At 41.2% G+C, this 22,350-nt stretch overlaps 1 protein-coding gene across 5 annotated transcripts in view; it reads right to left on the reverse strand.

Moving 5' to 3' along the window:
• The window catches only part of tcf12 (transcription factor 12), an 84,444-nt gene that overhangs the window by 2,955 nt on the left and 59,139 nt on the right, over nt 1-22,350 (reverse strand). Inside the window, exons 9-20 of one of the 5 annotated variants that reach the window (XM_031758047.2) lie at nt 17,790-17,889; nt 16,494-16,633; nt 15,831-15,972; nt 15,568-15,638; nt 12,906-13,050; nt 8,430-8,503; nt 6,604-6,675; nt 5,927-6,118; nt 3,369-3,474; nt 3,114-3,276; nt 1,601-1,830; nt 998-1,151 (exon numbers count right to left, since the gene is read on the reverse strand). In XM_031758047.2, coding sequence (XP_031613907.1) covers nt 1,009-1,151; nt 1,601-1,830; nt 3,114-3,276; nt 3,369-3,474; nt 5,927-6,118; nt 6,604-6,675; nt 8,430-8,503; nt 12,906-13,050; nt 15,568-15,638; nt 15,831-15,972; nt 16,494-16,633; nt 17,790-17,889 — 1,578 coding nt within the window. In that variant the 3' untranslated portion in view covers nt 998-1,008. The remainder of the gene's footprint in view (nt 1-997; nt 1,152-1,600; nt 1,831-3,113; nt 3,277-3,368; nt 3,475-5,926; nt 6,119-6,603; nt 6,676-8,429; nt 8,504-12,905; nt 13,051-15,567; nt 15,639-15,830; nt 15,973-16,493; nt 16,634-17,789; nt 17,890-22,350) is intronic. The other 4 variants (XM_039610861.1, XM_031758051.2, XM_039610854.1 and 1 more) reach the window with 4 other exon arrangements.

Here is a 22,350-nt window from a genome sequence, read left to right on the forward strand (position 1 = left end):
CGTCTGAATTTTAGCTTCAGTACTAGAGCTGGTGCTGCTGTTTTACATATTTATTAAAAAAAAAAAAGTCTGGCATAAATCAGACATAAATCAATAAAGGACAATTATAACATTTAAATTAAAGGTTTTTTCCTCCAAATAAAAATAAGGGATAAAAAAGGGGTTTAATTTATTCAAATACAAAATACAGTTTTGTTGATCGAATAGCCAAAAATGAGAAGAAAATGCACCGGCTTACTTTAAATGAGGTAACATAGATTTAGTGTCTTACTAAAAAGTGACGCAGGACAGGAAAAACCAGCCAAAGATGCAGATTGCCGGCCAAGAACAACCGGACTTTTCAATATTTCCAGTGTTCGTTATCTTCACTGTCTCTAAAAGTATGTCTGGAAAATCCAGTTTATTGAACAGATTCTGATGCATAAACGGCAAATAAGCCGTGCACTATTTCACCCCAAATCCTTGTTTAACAAAGCTCTCAGCCGTGAGGGGAAAACCCCACTCAGCACAGCCACGCATGTGGCTGGAAGTGCGACCAGTCAGCCAGCAAAATTTGTCCTCTTAGTGATGGCTGGCGACTTTAACTTTCATGAAATGTGACTGATTGATGGTTTCTGGTAACCTTAGCAGAGGTTTTATTAAAATTTTAATCATTTAGTGAATATTCCATCTATCTGCATCTTTTAAAATAACAACGATTGAAAGAATGGACACAGTTTAACATCTTCAAGTTAAAAATTTGATTTTAGGAAGCATAAGTAAAAAATGAAGGTTGTGGACTTAAGCCGGGTTGAAACATGCTGCGTCACAATATGATTCAATCATGCTGACCTGTGTAATCAACTAAACATCAATTAAACCAGGAAAAACACAGGATGACCGCAATTATCATGCTATCAAAATGTAGAAAGAAAAGATGACCGGAGATGACCGATTATTCAGTTATTAGAGAAAACCATCATAGCAGTGTAAGTCACACAGTTAGAGGTGAGAGTACCTGTCTCGTACTCAGAGGTGGCCCATGGGGTTGGATGTGTCGGTCAGGCCTGGATGGACTCCTGTGTGGGCTGGTTGGGCGTCACTGGAGCCCCCAGACACTTTTTCCTCCTCCCTTCTCTTAAGGCAGGCTGCTTTGGGGTTCAGATTTCTCTCTGTGGGTTAACAGAAACACAGATTAAACTTGATTTAAACACATGTCAAAGATGTTTTTTAAATAAAATGAAGATCAAAAATTTTAGAGAGAGACCGAAGCTTTAAGGGTGTTATAAAAGGTTCGTTACTTTGTTTGTTTTTCCCCTCAAATCTTTCATCATTACTCATTTTAGTACCTCTAAATGCAGCACTGCAGGGAAACATCTGAGCTGAATAAACGCCCTGCATTTTCTTTACTGTCTGTGAAACTCTGGCAGCTCCATGAGGAGAAACATCCCCTATTTTTTCCTTTCTAGCTCCACATGTATCTTCTCTGGATGTGACAGTGAAATTAAATTACCACCTGCAGGAACACTGCATGAAAACACACGTTGTTTTTAAGAGTCAGCAGTGATTTGATGTGATGTAGCATTTCAGTTAATTGCCGCGGCAGCGCTGCAACACTGACCTCTGACTTGCTGCTCCAAGCTAAGTATGACAGCCACAGCCTGATGGAGGATGAGCAGTTTAGTCTGGGGCTTCTCGCTTTTCAGGTGCAGCTGGCACATGCGACCCAGCTCTTTGAAAGCCTCGTTGATGTCTCGCACCCTCAGGCGTTCGCGAGCGTTGTTAGCCATCCTCCTCTCGCGCTCCCGTTCAGCCTTCTGCTCAGGATTCAGATCCTCGTCTTCGGTGATGCTGCAGCAGAGAGAAGAAATCAACCCGCAGCCAACATTCAGTCATCTGCTCCAATGATAGGATGGTCTTCAAACCAGACATGACAGTGATTAAACTATGAACTGTAAACATAAAGGAAGAAAATTTAATTCACTTAACATCCATGAGTTTTTACCATCCATGAGTTTTTACCACAACGATTTCACTTGACGCTGAGAAGCTCCGCCTTCTCAGCGTCAAGTGAAATCTGTTGTTTCTTAAGCATGTGTTAATGACACAAAAGATTTGCCTGACAGGACTGGTTAACCCTCCCAGCCTCGACTTGGGGGAGGTCTCTGTTTGTTTGTGTCCCGGCCATTATCAGACACCCGGCATTAACTTGGTTGCAGGTTTTCTGAGGAAATGCATGACGTGTATTCACTTGTCCAATGTGAAGGTGAATGTGCCATTCATAAGAACCAAACTGATAAAAAACTGAATTTTATTTGCTTCGTTTATACATATAAAATTACTACACATGGTGGCTAAGCTAACGCAAAATAAAGCTGAAAAGTAGCCACATGGAAACGTATAAAACAAGCACATGAACATCTGTACAGTGCCAGTGTTAGTGTGTCGGTGCAAATCTGCCTCTTTTAGATTTTTTTGTTACTTTTCACTTTCCTTCACTTTGTATAACAACCGTTTGTCCCAGAAGTTTAGAAATATTCTTTCATTTTAAGTCTGTATTTGAGTTTACCACCACAACAACAACAATCACCCATTGTCTGTAGCTTAGTGTTTTGATCGTTAGTCAGTGCTAGGTGAATGTTAAACAGGTATTGGTGCTTTGGATGCATGTTTCCTTTAAGGTGATCCAAGTATAAGATCTGAAATTATCATGGGATTGTATAGCCAAATATTTCACCAAGTGCTGAATGAATACTATCCAAAAGGGGTTTTATTTTCCCAAATGTCCAAAACATGTGAGTATGGTTTGGTTCCATAATCTCCAGCAGGGCTGTTTCAGATTTATCCATTTGCTTGTAATTTGGGGTGTTAAAAAGCACTGAATCCAGTATTCTCCACATCTCCTCTGGGATTTCTTTACCCAGCTCTTGTTCCCATTTGTTGACATGTCTATTTTAAATCAAATAATGACAGTAAAGGTAAATTAAGCTTTGTAGCAGATTTCCACTGCCTGTCACATATGAAAGAAAACCTTTCCAGCCTTATCCCACGTTTGTACCATCTCAAAGCACGCCATAGAGCTTATTTTCACTGAAGAATGTTTCACACGTTTTCGTATCGAAAGGTCCTCTTACCTTGTGCGTGGGCCTGTTCTGGGTGTCTTCATATCTCTTTTGTCACTCTCGTCATCTGACTTGTTATCGGTGGAGATGCTGTCGAGCATCTCATCCTTGTCCTGTTTCTCCACCTTCAGCTCCAGGGTTGCTGGAACCTGCCCAGGCAGGCCTGAAGTAAGACCTGTTATTAGTAACAGAAATGCGGAGGTAAGACATCATACGTAAACCGAATCGTGTGGATATTGTAGAGCGAGGCGCCGTGGTGGAGCTGACCTCTGAACGTTTCCACTTGGTGATTGAGTTCTGTGCTGGATGTCGAGCCGGCGCTGGGCAGGCCTCCGTGGCTGTTGTTCAGGCTGGCAGCATCGTCACCACCCTGCTGCAACACAGACAGGAAGGACACATGAAGAAAGGAAGCAGCCACACACTCACTGGAGACTGTTCATAAAAATAAAACAGCACTTTTGAGCAGGAGAAAAGCCTAAAATGGAAAATCACACAGTTTTAAAGTAAAAGAGCAACCTTAGTTATACTGATTTGCACATTTTGGTGAGCACTCTACACTGGTTGATCATAAAAAAGATGCTTTTATACATGTATATATACATTAGATTAGATGCTGTCTGTAGCAGTGTTTATTAAAACCTGTAGTCACAGCATGACACAAGTTCTGGGTTTAATCACCATTCAAGTCTGTCATTACCAACACCTGTGGGTACTTTGGAGATTTGCTCCACAGCAGCGTTATAATGCATAATCAAGGGTAGAAAATAGAAAATAAACACAAATTTAAAAAACACCTGTGCCACAATATTTAGCCATACTTAAAGGTCCATATATAGCCTCCTCATTTGTCTCTGTCACTGTTACATTTTGTGTTACTGCTCGCTGCTGCGACATTCTCAGACTGCCCGCTCTGTAACCACAACTGAGGACCCGTCTGTTCCTCATGTCTACGAGAAGAATAATCCTTCTGTGTTCAGTTTCAAAAGAAGTCAAGCTAAACCCACTCCAATGTCTGACTATCTCCTTGTTATTTTGTTCACATTCATAACATAGAAATGGTCAACTCCCACCACGTTGTGCCACAAAGCCCCTCCTTTATCACATGCTCTAGAGCTATTTGATTTCCTTTTTCAAGGACTGAGGAAAGGCGGAGAAATCATCACTAAGGGTGGAGAGCATCTCCCTCTTTTCCTCTGGAATGTGATCCCCAGTCACTGTTGGCCTCTGTTAACCCCACCGCTCCGAGATCCTCCCCTTCCCCAGCGCTACGCTAATCTTTGCTGTGCTCTCAACAGGTGTCCAAACAACTCTTTGTCTGGAGGAGGAGGAGTGAGGCTGGGGCTCTGGCAAGAAAAGAACGCTGCCATTTTCATGGCTGGGCCTGATTACCATACAGCTGAGGACCTCTATTTGGGTGGAGGCTGCGGGTTCAGACACACGTTTCCAACGATTCAGATTTCCTGGGTTGTTAAAAAGAAGTGATGAAAAGGGGTGGAAGGGGGTAGAGGGCGGGGTGACAGCCGGAGTAAAAAGCCTGTGGCTGTGCCGTGTCGAGGCTGTTGAGCCCTGTCTGAAGGGACCTCTTCCCACACAGGAAGTGCTGTGTTAGTGCAGACACAGTATGTTCTATCTCACAGTCGCAGTCGGTCAACATCACTGCCACAACCCAGCTCTCTGTAACAAATACATCAAACTGAGCTCTTCTGACAACCACAGTAAAATTCTTGTTAAGGGACAAAGTGAGCTACCCAGCAGCCTCTGCGTACGAGTGAAAACAACCATCGACAGGAAAAATACCGCCTTAAAACAAAGAAAAAACTAAACTGCTTTGAAAATAAATGAATTTCTGCCCGACAGCTCCACTGCAATGATCAAGACAAGAAAACAAAAAGTGCAGACTGGGCACTAAAATGTCAGTCTGCACTCAGAAATGGATCTTTTCATTCTTTCTTCATGCTGCATCAAAGTACAACCTTACCAAAACACTTTACTCACAATATGTGCTTGTTTTATAGAGAAAAGTTAAACATGCTGGAGCTGAAACAATGACTCTATTCACAGAGGCATAAAAGCAGATATTTAATAATTAATTAATAATCAATTTACACGCAAAAGGAGCCTTTTGGCCTTTCTGTATAACAGTCGTTTAAACAAGAATATTAATTTTAGGTCTGAATTTAAAGGCAGCACCACATTTACAGCTAATCACTGGCTTATTAGATACAAAATCTCATCACTGTCTAACTTTTCCTTCCATCATTTATCTCAGAGAAAAAAGTAATCTAAACTTCTTCCCACATTCAAATTAATTTGATCTTTTTCTTTTTAAGTTTGTGTGTGTGCCAAACTGTTTCCAAACACCTCCAGATAACAGTTGGACGAGTCATCCCATTTTAATTTCCACTGCAGATGTGTTCAAATCTCCTGGCTCTATACAATCAAATACCTCGGAAGGAGGATGGGCGAACACGTCATGATTTACACCGAGACCTGCATTCCCCCAGTTCTCAAGGGGCTTCGAGTTTAACTCTAGAAGGATCGCAACGCACAAACACGTCCTACAGCATAGCGCAACTTTACTTCTTTGTGCCTGTTTTCCTCATTTCTCTCTCACCCTTGTGTATACAGCCGCTCTCAAGAGGAGGGTGAGCCTACGGCCAGCCATTACACTTATGGAAAATATGCTGGTATAAATTCAACTGTTCGTCTGTGGAAAATGTCTCAAAGCTCTCCTTTTTTTGAGCAGGTGGCCAAGGTGTTTTATGTGGTGTAGTTTGAAAAATACCGTACAGTAATAAATAAATACTTATATGAAGTTATCATACCATCGCTGCAGTCCGACTTGGAACCAATGCAGAGGCAGGAAAATTTGGTCCAATAGCTGTTATTGGCCCATTTTGTGCCTGTCCCAGCAGACTGTGTATGTCGCTGGGCAGACTGGCGGTGGAGCCCACTGCGTGGTTCCTCAGAACAAGGATTGCATCATCCAATCTGTCCAGGCGATCCTCCATTCGAGACTGGGAGGACCAAAGGGATTGAGAAATGAAGGGTTAGGGAGAAAAAGAAGGGAGGAAAAGAAGGACAGAGCAGCTTAGTATAAGCACATTAGGACAAAAATTGAAAATGCTGATTGTATGGTGAGGAAAAAAAAAAAACACAAGATAAAGAAGGCAATTCAAATGCAAGATCAAATGAGCCATTTCAGCTTGAGTTGTAGAAGTCAGGATATGTTCTCATTTGTTTTTCAAATGAACAGAGGCACTGCAGCCACTTAATTTCATTGTCATCTGAACCTAAGCTGATTACTACAAGCTGGCATGGCTGCAGAAAAAAACTAAAACAAAAAAACGACAACAACATAACATGACAATAAGGCGACAGAAGTAGTAATAAATGAAAGTGCATTTCACTGTGAAGAATGTAGTCGAACTTGTGCAAGAAAACAAAATGATGTATGGAACACGCAATGGGTTAAAAAAAAAAGAGTCTATCTGAAGAGTACCTCGCAGACATCCTTTAAGAAAGACATGGCATCCTGGAGATGCTCATGTAACTGCTGATGAACTCTGTTTTTCTGGCAAAGTCAAATAAGAATAAGAGAGAATAAAGAAAAAAGATCAGAATCTATAAATACTACAAACACGCTGTTTTTTTGTTTTGTGAAAGCACATAGAAAGAGGCAGGATTTAGAAAGAAGCACACAGCTGCTGACGACTCACTTTGTAAAGATAAAAATGGTTCGCTGTTTGCGCATTTACGGACCCCTACTACAGCACTTGTCACATTTTCTGCATCGCCACAAGTTTAAAACTTTACACTGACTTTATGTGCTGGGATAAATAATGTTGTTGTCTTCTGTGCCTTATTACTTTGCCTTCTTATGTTCATTTCATCCAGCTGTGCGTGTTGTGTTGATTACCAAAGTCTGCAGTTTTTAAAAAAAATTCGTCTTAAACTAATAAAACTACTCTTCACAGCCCCGTCCAGTAACAAAATTAGTCATTTTGACTGTAATCTAATCCTCAAAGAGCTTCATCACCATTTCCGAGAGCTCTCTGGGACTTTCCAATGTTCCAAGTAGTTTTGTCGTAACTACCAGAGGACCGTGATCTACGATGTCATTTCAACACACTCTTGAACGTCGCTGATTATAAATGAGAATTTCCTTCACTGGCTGCCAGCTGGATTTTTCATTCAATAAAAAACTGCAATTGATTTTTTTTAACCTCTTAGAAGCCTAAATGGCTCAGAAACAACCGGGTATGGATTCAAGACATTCTTAAAGAACATCCCTACCAGGTAGATATTGGATCCTTTATATTAAACCTGGATGTCTTTTCATTGTTAAGTGTGAATACGAATTATGAAGGAGCTTTACAGACTATATCATGATGAATCTATCGGTCGATATTTTCTTTCTTTCATGCACATGAAACATAAACGCATTTCCTTAACACTTATTACGCATATTTTTTATTAATTCACTTGTTCACCCTCTGCTTGGATCAGCTGGTTGTTGATGACCCATTCTACCACGGCCGTCTCTACATACAGCTGGCTGATTAAATCAAACTATGTGATAAGACTGCAGGCGACTGTGACCCTTAAAAATCACATGTAGAACAATTTTAAACAACATATACGTTTACATTTTAATTTGAACAGCTTGTCTATGAAGGCATTTAACATTTTGTGTTATTGTGTGGCCGCTATCTATTGTCATTGAATATGATCTACCTCACGACATAAAATAATAAATAGTCGTATGCTTTGTTCATGCCAGACATTAACTATCTGACATACAGGAAGTAGCTTTTTACTGTGGCTAAAACATGTTTGGGTTATTACCTAATATTATACTATCTTTATTTATTATATAAATATGTCTGTGGATCTGTATAGTAAGTTTATTTAAGTCCGTTTATCCCTGGAATAAACTCCCAGTAGAGTATGTAAACACATGACATGTGCATCAGGTAGCAGGGCTGGATGAAATCCGATCTTCAGCTCTGGTCGTACGGCAGCGAAGGAATTCTGGAGAAGAGGTTCAGCAAACAGCTGCCACCCCCACACCAGCCCCCATAACTAAACCCATCCCCCAACTGTCATCCCAGACCTGGCCCACAGAGTGGAGGACAGATGGCATGCCCCAAGGGACAGGTATTGTTCAGTTTGGTTATCCCTCTACCCCCACCTTCCTCAGCAAAACATTTGTCAGACAGGAATCTCCCTGTAATGCTAGCTCAGTCCTTCATGGGCAGCTTATCTAAAGCGAGCATCCATCATATCCTCCTCTCACTGAAAGATGGAGGCGGACAGAGAGCTTACCAGTGAGTGAAGGGAGTTCTCATAATTTGGGGAGGAGGGGGTCTGCCCACCAGCGCGGGGCCACTGGTTTGTACCTGAGGAGAGACAAAGTGAAGGTCAGTGTTAACACTTATCTGATTCAGTTTTGGCCAAAAGCCGTGTCCTGGTACGCCGACACAAAAAACGCTCACTGACAAACACAATAACACGCAGTCATAACACACTGACATCCTGATTTTCTGGTCTCTTGTTGTTCTATGAGAGGTATTTTTATCTTTCAGAGCTTAACTGCATCACTTCCTGATGGCTGGACTGCATCCTGACACATGAGCCAGCGCAGGGTTTGACTAACACCCACTTCCACCCTGAAATGAACGCTGCATCTGCACATTAATAACCATGGGTATGAAAACAATGTGAGCAGTGAAAAATATCACGCTCAGGACTAGTTTTCACGCATGTTTTAATTTTATTTAGAAACCTGCAAAAACATCAGGAACGAGTAATCGAAAGTGCACCGCAGTTGACCGTTTTAGCACCTGATCCTCATGAAGGCTTTTGGTGAAAGAAATAATTACATGGGCTTTCTTTTTCTTTAACTTTTAGTCAGTTTAAAGCATCTTTGACTGATGATGTGGTAGCACTAAAGTCAGTCCTCTTTATATAATTTACATCTGTAAATATATGAGCCTGAATATTCCACTAATGTGTCCCATAAAGTCAAATCTAATTCCGCTCTAAATAAAGACCAGTGCATTTTAATCATATGATCTAAATACAGAGATATCTAAGACACTCTGCACTGGGAGAGAGATTATAATTTACCTTTGGCACAGTGAGTTTTTGCATGTTTATCTGAGCCAAAAATTTAATCTACCGGCCAGTACAGGAAAGCACATCAAGCTGATTTGATCTGGTGTAAATTAAAGAAGAGGAATCCACATCTGCTCATCACATTTCCAGCCACAATACAACATTTCTTTCTTTCCTTTTTCTGAGTTGCAATTATCCAAGTAGTGCCAGCCATGTGCAACAAGAGGCAATGCATTATACTGCAATCAAATAACCTTAATGGACTTTGACAGTAATGAACCTTTCCAGGTTATTTACAGAGTAGGATAGGGTGTCCGTAGTCTTTCCAAGCTCTTCTGGTGTCTATTATAGTGTTAGGATGCCAAACCCAGCCCACATCCTTGTAAATGGTGCGCACTGCTGCGTGATCCACACAAGGAGACTTTGTTTCTGTTATCAGTCATTTCGCGTGATTCTAGAAATTCATTTTGCTAAAATAACCAGCAATGAAAAACCCATGATAAAGGCAGAGGAGCCTGAGGAACGCTGATGGTTGTTTTATTCTTAATTTAAAGCTTAATTTACATCACTTCAAAGCTATAGCGTGCTGAGCGGGGTGCAGTGGTCCCAACTGTGAGCAGACTGACGCAGCGTTTTTATTTCTCAGTTTTACAAAATCAGACCGATGTTGTCAGAGCAAGTGCACAAATAACTTAGCTTAAACCATTTAAAGCCTAAACCATGAAATAACTGCTAGAAAATTGTGTTTATGTATATGAATTTGCATGTGTGAGTTTTCATTTGTATCATATTTGCTACGTTTGAAATTTTTTTGCAACTATTGCTTAAAAATGTATTTTTTCTGATTTTTCAGGGGGGAAAAAAATCACACTGATGATGCAGAAGCATCAAAACCTCTTGTAGTAGATATGACACACTTGGCTTTAAGGGGTTAACAGTGGTAAAACTGCAGTGGCAACAAGCAGCTGATGTATATTTTTGACAAACACTAGAAAAATCACACCTTTCACGCTCAGGGAACTTCCATTAAATCATCCCAATGAAATGTCTAACTACACTTCTCTGGTCTTATGAGTTTTCATGTTTCTGCGCACACACTCACACATAGCCTTGGAAAAGCCGACTTTAATTAACAGACTATTAAAAGTGACTTTGGAGGAGGAAATGAAAAAGTCTCTGTTCTGCCTCAGCTTTCTCCCAGGTGAGTGAGACAGGAACTTCACATAAGCCTCTGCTGGCTGGCGGCTATGAAAAATTAGCCTGAAACTCTGGTCCCCAAGTGCACCAGAGAAGGCTAATTGAACAAACCAGCCTTGAGTAATGTGCTGTATATTGGTGCAGTCCCAATGATGAATGGATTTGGAAACTTACATCAACAACTAGCCAAATTTTGGGCCAATTTCAGAGTATCGTTCTTTTTCTAAGCCCGGAGGCGCATTAAAGACGAATAATTAGTAAAACTATATCCTTTCCCCATAATTCCACATGACATATTTGGCAGCAGTGCTTTATATATTATATAGATATATATCTATATAATATGGATTTTCTTCATTCAATAAAACACTGAACTGTTTTTTTCAGCTTGTCATATTGTTGCAGTTTTCAGGTGCGGCGTGCTGTACTGGAAATAGGTCAACAGACACATCACCGCCACTCTGATCAGCTGAGTCACAGCCACCTTCCTTCACTCACTGGTGAATAAATGGGGCATTTTGCCGCCTGGTCTGTGTGTGTATGCATGTGTGTGTGCTGGGGGAACAGCTGTCCACGGGGCAGGGCAACAGCTGAGGAAGAGGGGGGCATACGTAGAGACAGCTGTCACCACTCCATTACCACACATGACACAACTGCCCGTTAAAACAACACACTGGGCTTTCCCTTACTGTCCCCCCCTCTCATTCTCTTTCCATTGCTCTCCCGCCTCTGTCAACATATCTGACAGACCATAATCTTCATCTACATCTCTTTTTCGGTACTTAAAAGTACAGTGTACTACAAACAGGATCCCCTTTGATGGAGCCGCCCTGATTTCCTTACTACTTTCCTGCTTTTGTTCTCTGAATTTGTTGTAGAAAATAATTACAATTCAGAGGGAAACTGGTCGCCCCATCCTCCCCCCTAAAAATCTAACTAATACAAAAACACTTGTCTGGGAAAGCAGGATTATATAACAATAAATCTACTCCTGAAACTGTTTTACTACAAAGTAGAATGAATAGTATGAGCTGCTATTATAAGTCATAAACACAGTTCTGCAAATATGAAAAGCTTTTCAATGACTTAATACCCACTTCAAATACTTTCATTACAAGATTTTTAAACCCTTCGCCGCCCCAAGAGCCGCAGTCATTCCACAGTTTGTCCATAAATTTCTATCACTTAAAGGAAATGACAGCAGAAAAAATAAACTACACATAATTCTGAAGGTACTTCTTAGCTGCATTTAAACTCCCGAGCTCGAGCAAAGCGCCTCCTAAAAAGCTGAGAGCCAAAACTTCTCTGTGATGTCACTGGGAGTCAATGCGGAGCGGCTGCCTCAGCCACAAAAATAAAGCTCCTGACGCAGATGCCAGGCGAGCAGGCGAGGGACTGTTTTAAGGTGCAGGTGAAGAATAAACTTGCAACACAGATTTCATGCTTTCAATAGAAATGATGTCACTTTTGTGCTCGTGGACCGCAGAAAGAGCACAGCCAGCAGATAAATCTGGCATGAGGCATCTCTTCTATTTGCTTGAGATTAAACTTCCTTGGAACATGTTCGCTTGAAAATTAATTCTCGCGTTTCTTCAGTTTTAAATACTCATCATGGCTGTCAATTCAGTGGATGTTCAGCCTTATCCCAGACTAAACTAAGCTTTCTTTTAGGATGGATTCATGTAGAAATGGCAATAACCGTCCCGACTCAGATAAAGCACAGAGAATGACGACCAAATGATTAGAGATGCTCTAAAGCTAAAAGGGGGTATTAAATTAAGTTTTAGGGAAACTCTTCACAATTCACTCTACTTAGGCTTTAATTAATCCGACTAATGCAGCACAGAGTAAAAGTAATTAATTGAATTAATTGAAGTCACAGGGCCCTATATGCAATGACCAGCACAAGCAGAGCTGTGACTGTTACATAAAATGCAGACCTTCAAATTCATTACTTCCTCTTTTATTCCTGAGATGCATGACGGTGCAGGCACAGCCACAGTTACTGTATGATGTTTTGGCTAATGATGTGAGATAAAGCAGAAAAAAATATCCATGATAATAACTCCAGCGTCCACACAATAACACACTTTCCTGGAGAAGCCTACCTGTCATTAGCACAGCTGTTTAGGAGGGATGACAACACTGAGTGAACAAGACTCAGTTTATTAATCAAACTCTTTCATTTGCCTCCCACTTCAGTTTCAGCCAGCCTTTTTATACTACATGAATCAGAAAGCACAGCTGGAGACAGCCTAAAGACCTGCCTTTTTGTGTGTGTTATTGCACTTGCACAGTTAAAATAGGGCACATATTCATGAAAGCCTGATAATTAGCTTGGCTATTCTAGGAAAAGAAATAGCCACTGAGTGTGTCACCGGCACTTTACCTGGAAAAAAAAGCCTTTATGAAGCAGTTTCTGCTGGTATCTAGTATATGTGTGCAGACACTGTTTATGAGATTAAAATCCACAGGCTGGTGACCTACCTGGCCTTCCAGACGGGGTGCCAGCAGCAGTCACCACGGTACCTGCTGAGGCTGCACCTGCTGTGGCTGTCAGAGGTGAAGGAGAACCCACAGGTGTCGACGGATTGGATGGAAAACTACTGCTAGTGTGGTCAGGTGAGTAAATCTGCGGAGGCAGAGAGGAAGACATCAGGAGAGACAGGACAGATTAAAAAAATAAAAAAGAATAATAAGATGAATTTGAAGCAGGGGCGTGTTTACCAATGTACACCACCCTTCTATAAAAATAGTAAAGTAAACATGCTTTTCCAGCTTTCCGAATCAGGTTCCTAACATCAAATGGAAAATTAGCCGAAGTCCGTTAAAAGAAAGCCACCGACTTTCTCTGTTTCAAATGTTTCAATGAGGTCTTTATACTATTTTCAATTAAATTAATCCTTTAAACTCACTCTCAAATTTCATTTCTTTTTTAACCTTTTTAGGAAACGAGGCTGTTTTAAAGGAGCACACTTTATTTTCACTCGTATACAGACTCTCTGCTTGTAGGTGTCCAGTTTTTCCAGTGTGCAGACGCCCAACCTGGAAACCCCGTTAAGCCAACAACAGCAAATCTCAAGGGCCACAATTCAGCCTGTAGCCTGAGATTATACTCTGAGCCATATATCAAAACCCCGTCATATTCAAATGTTGTTTATTCTTGCTTCTTTCTAAACCTCATAGTCTATTTAAAGAGGACAAATAGTTACGTTTGAGTTACTTTGGTTTCATTGCTGCAATACTGGCAGTTTTCGTCGTGCCATCCTCTGATAGGTCACGCTGAGGTCACCGAGTTTTAGGATGACATGTCAATCAGGGAACGAGGAGATTATGTCTTCAGAACTTTCACAGGGATTTCATTTGTTTAAACAAATGCTGGATTAAAGCACAAACACATCCCTGATTTTTTTTTCCTTTTCCTCTTTAATAAGAGGATATTTGTGCCATAATGGAACATGCCTCGGAGAAGTCAGGGTATTACGGTGGATCCTGACTAATTAGCAGAGAAAAAACAACAGATCCACAGAGATTTCTCCTCCAAGTTAAGATCAAATTGAGCTTGAAGGAAAGCGTTCGACTTCTGTGGGGATGATAGAATGCACTCATTATTAATAATCTCCTTATTCAATCTTGATCTCAGGGCTTTAGTTTTTCAATCAGCTTGGAGTATCAGGATAGAGGTTTCACTGAAGTGTGTGGCGCTGAATGTGGAGGAGGATCGGCCGTTGTCTGAAGGGAAGAATGAGTATTTATGCCCCGCGACACTCAGAGAGCAGAGAGCTTCTCTCTGCTCAGCATTTTCACTCTCAGACATGCAATTCAGTGAAAAACTAAGGAGGATTAATAGCGCGGTTATCTCTGCGTTGGAAACCAATAAAACTCAAGACAAATCTCCAAATTTTTCTTAGTTTCTCGACAGCTGTTTATAACCGTGACTTCTGACCCGACAATATATGACTTTCTATTCTTTTCACTCACCGGCTAATAACGCTGCATTCAAAGTGAAACATGGCTCGTTTTACTGGAATAAATGAAGCTCCGCCTCATCATCAGTTACGCTCCCGCAGGCGGCATGGGGCCAATAAGCACGGCCAATTTAAAAGGGCCGAGAACAAAAGCTCTACAAAGGGGGGCCCATGGAGTTGAGCCACAGCAGTTATAAACTCCCCTGTGCACCCCTGATCCATGCACCCACCCCCACCCTAGTCCAACCGTGTCCATTTCACTCCAGCTTTGTCATGCTAATAGAATTGAGTCTGCAAATATAAAGGACTTAATTTGTTATTACCATGCCCAAACTCTCATATTTTGGATTCACACTCCCAAGAAATATTCCTCTTAAACGAACAGCTCGTGCTGTGTGTAAAATTAAAACGCTGCTTTCATGTTTATGCAACATGTTAAACACCATTTGAAGATTTAGTTGAAATATTGAGGATCATAGGTTTGAAATCCAAAGCAAAAATACATCCAGTGTGTAAATGGAAACAGCAAATATTGTTGCTGAGGAAACAAGGGAAGAGTTTAGGATAAAAAGTGTCTGTTACGTCACAAAATGTTTGACATAAATGCACATGTACATCATCATTTTCGTCACGCAATTCAAACGGTGACGTTCATCTGTGAGTCCACTCCGGACACACAACACTATAAACAATCTAAAGGACTGAATCATTACAGGATGTCCCTGAAGTGTAATCCATTGGCTTTAGGAGTATTTTTTTAATGTACAGTTGCCTTTCTTGAATACTCTTAGTTTAAGCCCACAATTATCCAGGCTTAGGCCATAAAAACAAAAAACAAAAAAAAACAACTATAAACTTGTCCTCTGGGCTTTTTTAATCAGCGGTCAGTATAGCATTTAATTCCCTACATGATGACTGAGGTCACCTTCTTTGGAGACAAAAGCTAAAAAAAAAAAGGGGTGTGTGTGTGTGTGTGTTATTTTTACTTTGATTTGCAGAAAAATCAGAATGATTTGAGCTCGAGGGCTTAAAGAAGTCAGATATGAGTTTCACACTTGACTAGAAATGCAAAAACTTCTTTGAACTTGACCAAAATGCCTTAAGCAACACTGACGCTACCCGGAAAATACTCAGTATTGATAGGCAACATTTTCCATCGTAGACATAACAGCGTAACTCACCGAGGCTAAAGCCTTGCCCAGTGCGTCTCCAGTCTGTGAGCTTCCAGTGGCAGTCCCCCGATTTGCAGCAGCTACGAAAACACAGAGCAAAGCTTTGTAATCGCAAACTCAGACAAATGTGGAGCGGTTACAGTGCACAAAGCAGCTGTCCCCCCTGCATGACTCAGTGCCTTGACAGAATGAGCATTCAGCTATGATTACATTGCTGGGTCAGTAATTAGCCAATCTGAGCAGGTAACTGAACTGTTAGCAAAAGAACGTACCCATGACCCCATCGGCCGAGTTCACGGACGGGGTATGTGCCGCAGTGACGAATGGTGAAGTGCTGGTGTTGCTTCTGTGGAAGCTGGACATGGGAGGAAGACTGGCATTGATGTCTGGAGAGACTGAGTGTGCGGGGTAATTCTGGAAGATCGGGAAAAAAGAAAGGTGTTATTTTCAATCATAAATGTGTTTGTGTGAGAGGGAGAGAGAGAAAGAAAGAGCTTATTTATTTATTCTCGAAATTAAAAATGCCCTTTGACGTCTTCCAGGCTGTCACGCAGTAAAAGTTAGTGTAGCGGGGGAGGGACAGAGATAAAGAGAGGACAGGCAGCATCTGCAGCCTCCCTGTGATGCCCTGCCAAGTGAAGCAGGCAGGCGGACGAGAAAAGATCAAACGCTGACACAAAGAGGGTCAGCGGTGTCTTCACTGATAATAACCAGACAACAACTTAAGACACACACAGACCCCTCCGACTGAGGGAGATGCGCTATGGGAGAGCAGAGCAAAAACCAGGGCTTCAACAGAATTTATTTGCCCTGCGTGTTCAACAATACACACTGGATCGTTCATGTAAACGTGAGGGCAAAACAGAAACTTACTAGCAATCATCTATCACTTATTCATAAAGCCTAAGTGCCGACGGCCGAGCTGTGAAGCTTACCAAACGGTCGTGTGAGTGCAGGCTGCTGTAGTTTCCTGACTGTGGCATGTGAGATGAAGATCCTGCGAGTATTCCCCCGTAGCCGGGCTGACTGATGCCATTGGACGAATTCCACGGGTCAGACGAACTGTGGGTACCATCTAAAACCAATAAACATATCACTTTAGCACACAATGGATTAGAACTGAAGGAAAGAACATGTTAGACAGACGGCTAACCCCCTAACTTTACCCTTAAAACTTGGGGGTCATCCAAAGAGCACTTTTTAGTTTTTTTTCCCTCTCGGGACTGAAACATGATCCTTGTCTTGAACACAGCTGAGATAACACAAATGCTAAAGAGCAACAAGAAGACGTTTGTGTGTGTGTGTGTGTGTGTGTGTGTGTGTGTGTGTGTGTGTGTGTGTGCGTGTGTGTGCGGGAGTCAGTCCGACTGAAAAAAAACTGAGCACACATCTAACAACTCAATCTGTCTGGCAACATATAAACTACAAAATTAAATATAAACAGATGTTTGGTTCAGTGGTTTTGGAGCTCGCGATAACCGCCAAGGTTATAACGGTTAACAAAACTAAACTAAAAACTAAAACTAGGTGTAAACAAAATACTTCAGTCATCTGAAATACATTGTGATGTTGTGAGCTTAGAAAATTGACTGAAATAAACAAAATCAGGCAATTTTCTTTCACTTTATTTTTTGTCAGTCTGGCTAAATGCGTTAACCCTAAAAAAACACCAGGAGGCTTTGATGCACATGTTTTTTCGTGACGCATTGCATAAAGTGTTAAATTTCTATTGAACATCTGATCTCTGACACAAGCCACCCACATTATAATAACAATAAATTCAAAATAATACTGAAACTAATAAAAACAAAACTGAAACAAGCAAACCCACTCAGGAAACTAAAATGAACTAAAAACAAAAAATAGAATACAACTGCAAACTAATGGAACAATTTGAGATTCTTGGTGATAACTTGATGAAAAGATACCACACTGACTTTAATTTAGGCCAGAGGTTCTCAAAGTTTTTGTGACTTAATGGGAGTTTAAACAGTCGCCAAAAGCTTGAGACCCATGCAGAAAGAATGCACTCATCTGGTTTATGCTGTTAAATATGATGTTTGTCCTTGTTTATAAGTTGGTGAGCTGAGGTGGCTGCTAGATTTCTTGACATTAGCTGTGTTTCTCAGAGGTCAATGGCCGGGATCGCAAAAAAACCCAAAACCCAGAAATGCTCACTTGGTCTTATCCTGCCCTTCTAAATAATGAGAAATGAGCATGAATGAACCTACCGAAGAAAGTGCTTGCAAACATACTGCTGGAGGGTTTTGGAGAAGAGTATGAAGGTGAATCTCTGTTGAAGTCTTCTGAGTTTGGAGATGGTGCGTACACCTGCCAGGAGAACATGATTGTCATTAGAAGCAACCGAAACACCAAGGCTCGACTGTCACACACGGTATGAGGGTGTTCAAACTCATTCAGCTCTCTTATATCAGTTTCTGTGAAGTAAACACGCTCCCTAAAAATGCAAAGCACAATCATATTAGGGTATATACAAGTATGTGATCTCACACGCACACATCTACTGCAGAAACAGCCCTACAACTATAAATACACACATTCTAATGACTAGCAAGCAATCAAGCTCATGACGGGGGGAGTGGATTATCAGAAGTATTTGCATTTCAGATCAACTCAACCTCTAATGGAAGTATAATGACACCCGCTTACATGCATAGACTAAATGCCTGGCAAATTGCAGCATTCCCAGAGAGGCAGAAATCAAATAAGTGCTACAAAAAGAGCCTGCTTTGCTTTCTTTATACTTCTACCTGCAAGCTTGCGGGGGAAAGGAAACACAATGAGCACGCTGTTGTACAGCTGTGAGTGTGTGCCAATCTGGGCGGTAAGATCAAAAAGACTGGAGTCCAAACACCAGTGATGTGGTCTCTGACTTCATCCACTCCAGATGGAGGTCGAGGGAGCGAGGCAGAGCGTGAAGGAGGAAAACAGGGAGAAAAAGTTTTGGACAAATTCTCCCTCCCACAGACAGGACTGGATGACCCCACTGTCGTGTAACACTAATCAGAGCCAGACCTGCCAGCTCGATTCCACCTGCACATTTCCAGCTTGTGTCCCCACTCAGCGAGATGAACCTGCCGTTTAATGGCCTCATTTCACACTCAGATGTTGACAGCTCACTCCTCCAAATTGGTTCCTAATGCACGTGGACGTGATGACGACCACAAAGGTTGTTTACTTACTTAAGTTCTTTTATGGCGGGGTGCTGATGGAAAATATGCACAGCAAACAAAGTGTTTGCGCTGAAACGCTTGCACATACACATGAACATCATATCAAAATGCAGCTTAAGCGAGACTCTGCTGAGTGAGCAGGTCTCCCGCACGCTGTTGTCTGGGTGTGTAATTAAAGTGCTCTGGGAGGGGTGCAACCCTCATGGGTCTTCTGGCTTACACATGTGACCAGGGTTGATAGTAAGTTCCAGAGAGATCTCAGGTTAGCCTCACACGGGAACCCGGGCTTTGTCTTTCGCCTCTGTCAGACGCTCAATGGGCAGCATATGGCAGCGGATAATGCTAATTGTCCTTTTTACCCTGGGCTAACCAGTCAAAGCATTAATAAACCATCCCAAACACCGGGTGCCTCATTCCGCCAGGCCTACGGAGGAGAGGGCCCGCCTGGGTTTCCTTTTACAAGGCCATTAATTAAAAGCCGTCACTCACACGGATCAGCACACCAGCACACACCTATACTGGCTATTTCAGCACCAGCCGTTATTTCTTAAATAAAATCAACACAAAAGATAAATCTTACAGTGGCACCTTTTTTATTTACAACTAATTATTTGAATATGAATAATAAATTATGAAAGCAAACAATGACTTTTAGTAAATGATAATCTATGAAGCTTGATTTTGGTGAATATATCCTCCACACCTTCCCATGTGCCTCCGAGCCTTGCGGTACCTGCGTTTGAAGTTCACGCCTTACCGATCAAAATATCAAAGGCTGAAAGAAAATCTGTCGACGACCACAAAGGACGTCACAGAATAACAGGAAGGGAAGGGAAATGTAAAAATAAATAAAAGTAAGTCTCCAAAAAAAATAAAAGTTAGGAAAAAATCAGTTCATCTAATTGCCAAAAACCTCAAAGAGAAGAGTTTAAACGCACTCTTAATGGCTTGTCCTGTTTTATATGGTATGTCTTTACTTGGAATCGAACCAACTCTCTGGGGCATTTTGTTTCAAGTCCAAATCTTAAACACTTACAGGGCTTAGAAAGAATCGATGCCTCTTCAAACTAAAGCTGAGCTCAGTCTGCTCTCTTAGAGGGGCGTTGTTCGACATTTGTGTGCGATATCTGCCAATGTTTTTTTGGAAAATAAAAGCTTCAGTATTTTTATGCATAAAACCGTGACACTGAGCCAACACAAAGACCAACTTTTAGTGGCACGATGTTCTGATGTTGTAAGAGTTAGCAGTGGAAGCCAAATCCTTACATGAGCATGTGAAGAAATAAAAATTTCAGTGTTCAGTGAATTCACATTTAAGTGAAATATAAACATTAAATGCCCTCAAAGAATTGAATTCTTGACTAGAAGAAAGCATTGAACTGAAGGAGACGGATAGATCTGAAGAGAATAATAATGTTTATTCTATTATATCATATCTAATAAAAACATATAAACTGCTAAACAGCTAAATCTTACATCCAAATGCACCGTCAAGAAGCACAAAAATACCTTCCAGTCGGTAATGTCACAAAAATTTGGTTCTGGCATCAACACAACTTTGCTGACTAATCACAGTATGCCGTACCATTTATGCATATACTCTGACTTTGTCCTGGATATTTAGTCAAGCATGCATACTGCAGGGCAGCAAACACATGTGCCATGTAGGCTTCTAGAAAGCAGGATCCAACCTGTTGCACCACAAAAACAACAACAACAACAACAACAGGCATGTGGCACTTTAAAGAAAACATGTTGCGACATTAGTGTTTTTGCTATTTTCTGGTCTAATTTTATGTCCTTCCACTTGTTTTCTGTGAAGGAAAACAACAACCACCACCCCAACAGCGACAACAACAACAACAACAACAAAAAGGGGTCTAAAAAAAATCGCTGCAGGGCTTTCACTTCAATTTTTTCTTTTTCACTAATAGGCAACGGAAGAAAGCTCAGTGAGCTGCTCCATCTGTATTGGTACCGTGCCACCAACTCACAAGCCAATGGCCCACTGTGAATTCTCCCAGTGCTCCAGATGGTGAGCCTGCTATGCAACTCTGCATTATAACAAATTAATGTGGATGAAGTTGGTGCAAAGAATGAGCACCATCCTTCTTTTTCCTTGCAAGCAAAACAGGAAAAAAAGAAAGAAAAAAGTTGTTGGTGGTTATTTAACAAGTGCTTTTGATCATAAAAGTTTGCCCGTTCCGTCCACATGCTATCAATTTTCTCCCCATTACCAAATGTAACACAAGCCTGTTAATACTTAATATGAAAAAGATCAAAGTCATCTTTTGTGCAGCAAGAACAAAAAGGGAAATGCCGTAATGGGTTATGAGGAAAGCTGAAACACAAGCATGAGTAAGATGACCTTTTCAATACAATGCCATAAAAAAGCTAACCTCTTCATTTCTCTTTCAAATGCCCTTTTTATCTAACAGCAAAAACAACACGTGCAGTGACAGGTGGAAATCTGCCTGCGTAATTTGCTTATGACAGGATCATTACTTAAGGATTACTGAAATGCACAGCAGAGCTACTTCAGCCATTGTTAGACTGCCCTTGATCAGACTCATCAGTCCACTGGATTTTTACAGTAAAAAACCTCAAGCATAGCTCGTCTCTACACCTACAAGTCCACACACACACACACACACACACACACACACACACACACACACACACACACACACACACACGCACACACACACAAACACAACAACTATGGAAACTCAAAAGTTCCGAGGGCAGCACACTTTAATTAACGCATGTATTGACACAAAAGCAGTCACAGAGAAAAGCTTTTCAGAGTAACAAAAATCAAAGAGGTCATTACAGAAAAGTTCAGAAATCACATTAGGCTCCCTGTGGCGTCAAGAATGCCAAAGTGATTAAAAACAGATGGAATAACAGCAACACTGGTGCTTGGAGCTCAATCTGCAAACAGGAAAGTCTAACCTCAACAGGCAGCCTCTTTCCCTTAATCATTCCCAGACTCCCACTTGTTATTATTTCAACCCAGTCTCGGAGTTGAAGCAAGCAGCCAGTAAAAATAATTCAAGACTGCAAAAAACTTTCTGCTGCTCTGCTTCATTCCCTGCATGAGAGGAAAATGCTTTGAAAAAAAGGGCAAAACCTCCTTTTTTTAAAAATATGTCTAACCTGGAATATTTACTTGTACGTGGTACAAAGCAGGTTTGAGTCACTTGTTTTAATTGCACTGTGTGACAGCTTTAACTGATGCAGTGGAAAATGAGGCAGAGGAGCATCGGACGCTTGCACTTGCATGCAAGGAGACGAACAAAGTGCTTTAAAAGTTCAAACCAATTAAGTGCAAAAACTTCACATAAAATCAGACTGACAGTCAAAGGGATACACTCATATACATACACACACAGGCAACCACACTTTATACAGCTCCCCTCTGTCTCAGACACACACATTCCCAGAGAGACTACTCACCGATTTCCCGTTGTAGTAATACATTAAAGAGTTACTGCCCATTCCAGGCACAGGGTAGGCGCAATACATTATAGCTTTAACAATTTAAGTGATAAAGGTATAGTACAGCGGCACGCTAGCTTTCTCTCTAGACATACAT

The sequence above is a fragment of the Oreochromis aureus genome, linkage group 1 (genome assembly GCF_013358895.1).
Source record: "Oreochromis aureus strain Israel breed Guangdong linkage group 1, ZZ_aureus, whole genome shotgun sequence".
NCBI classification, from domain to species: domain Eukaryota; kingdom Metazoa; phylum Chordata; class Actinopteri; order Cichliformes; family Cichlidae; genus Oreochromis; species Oreochromis aureus.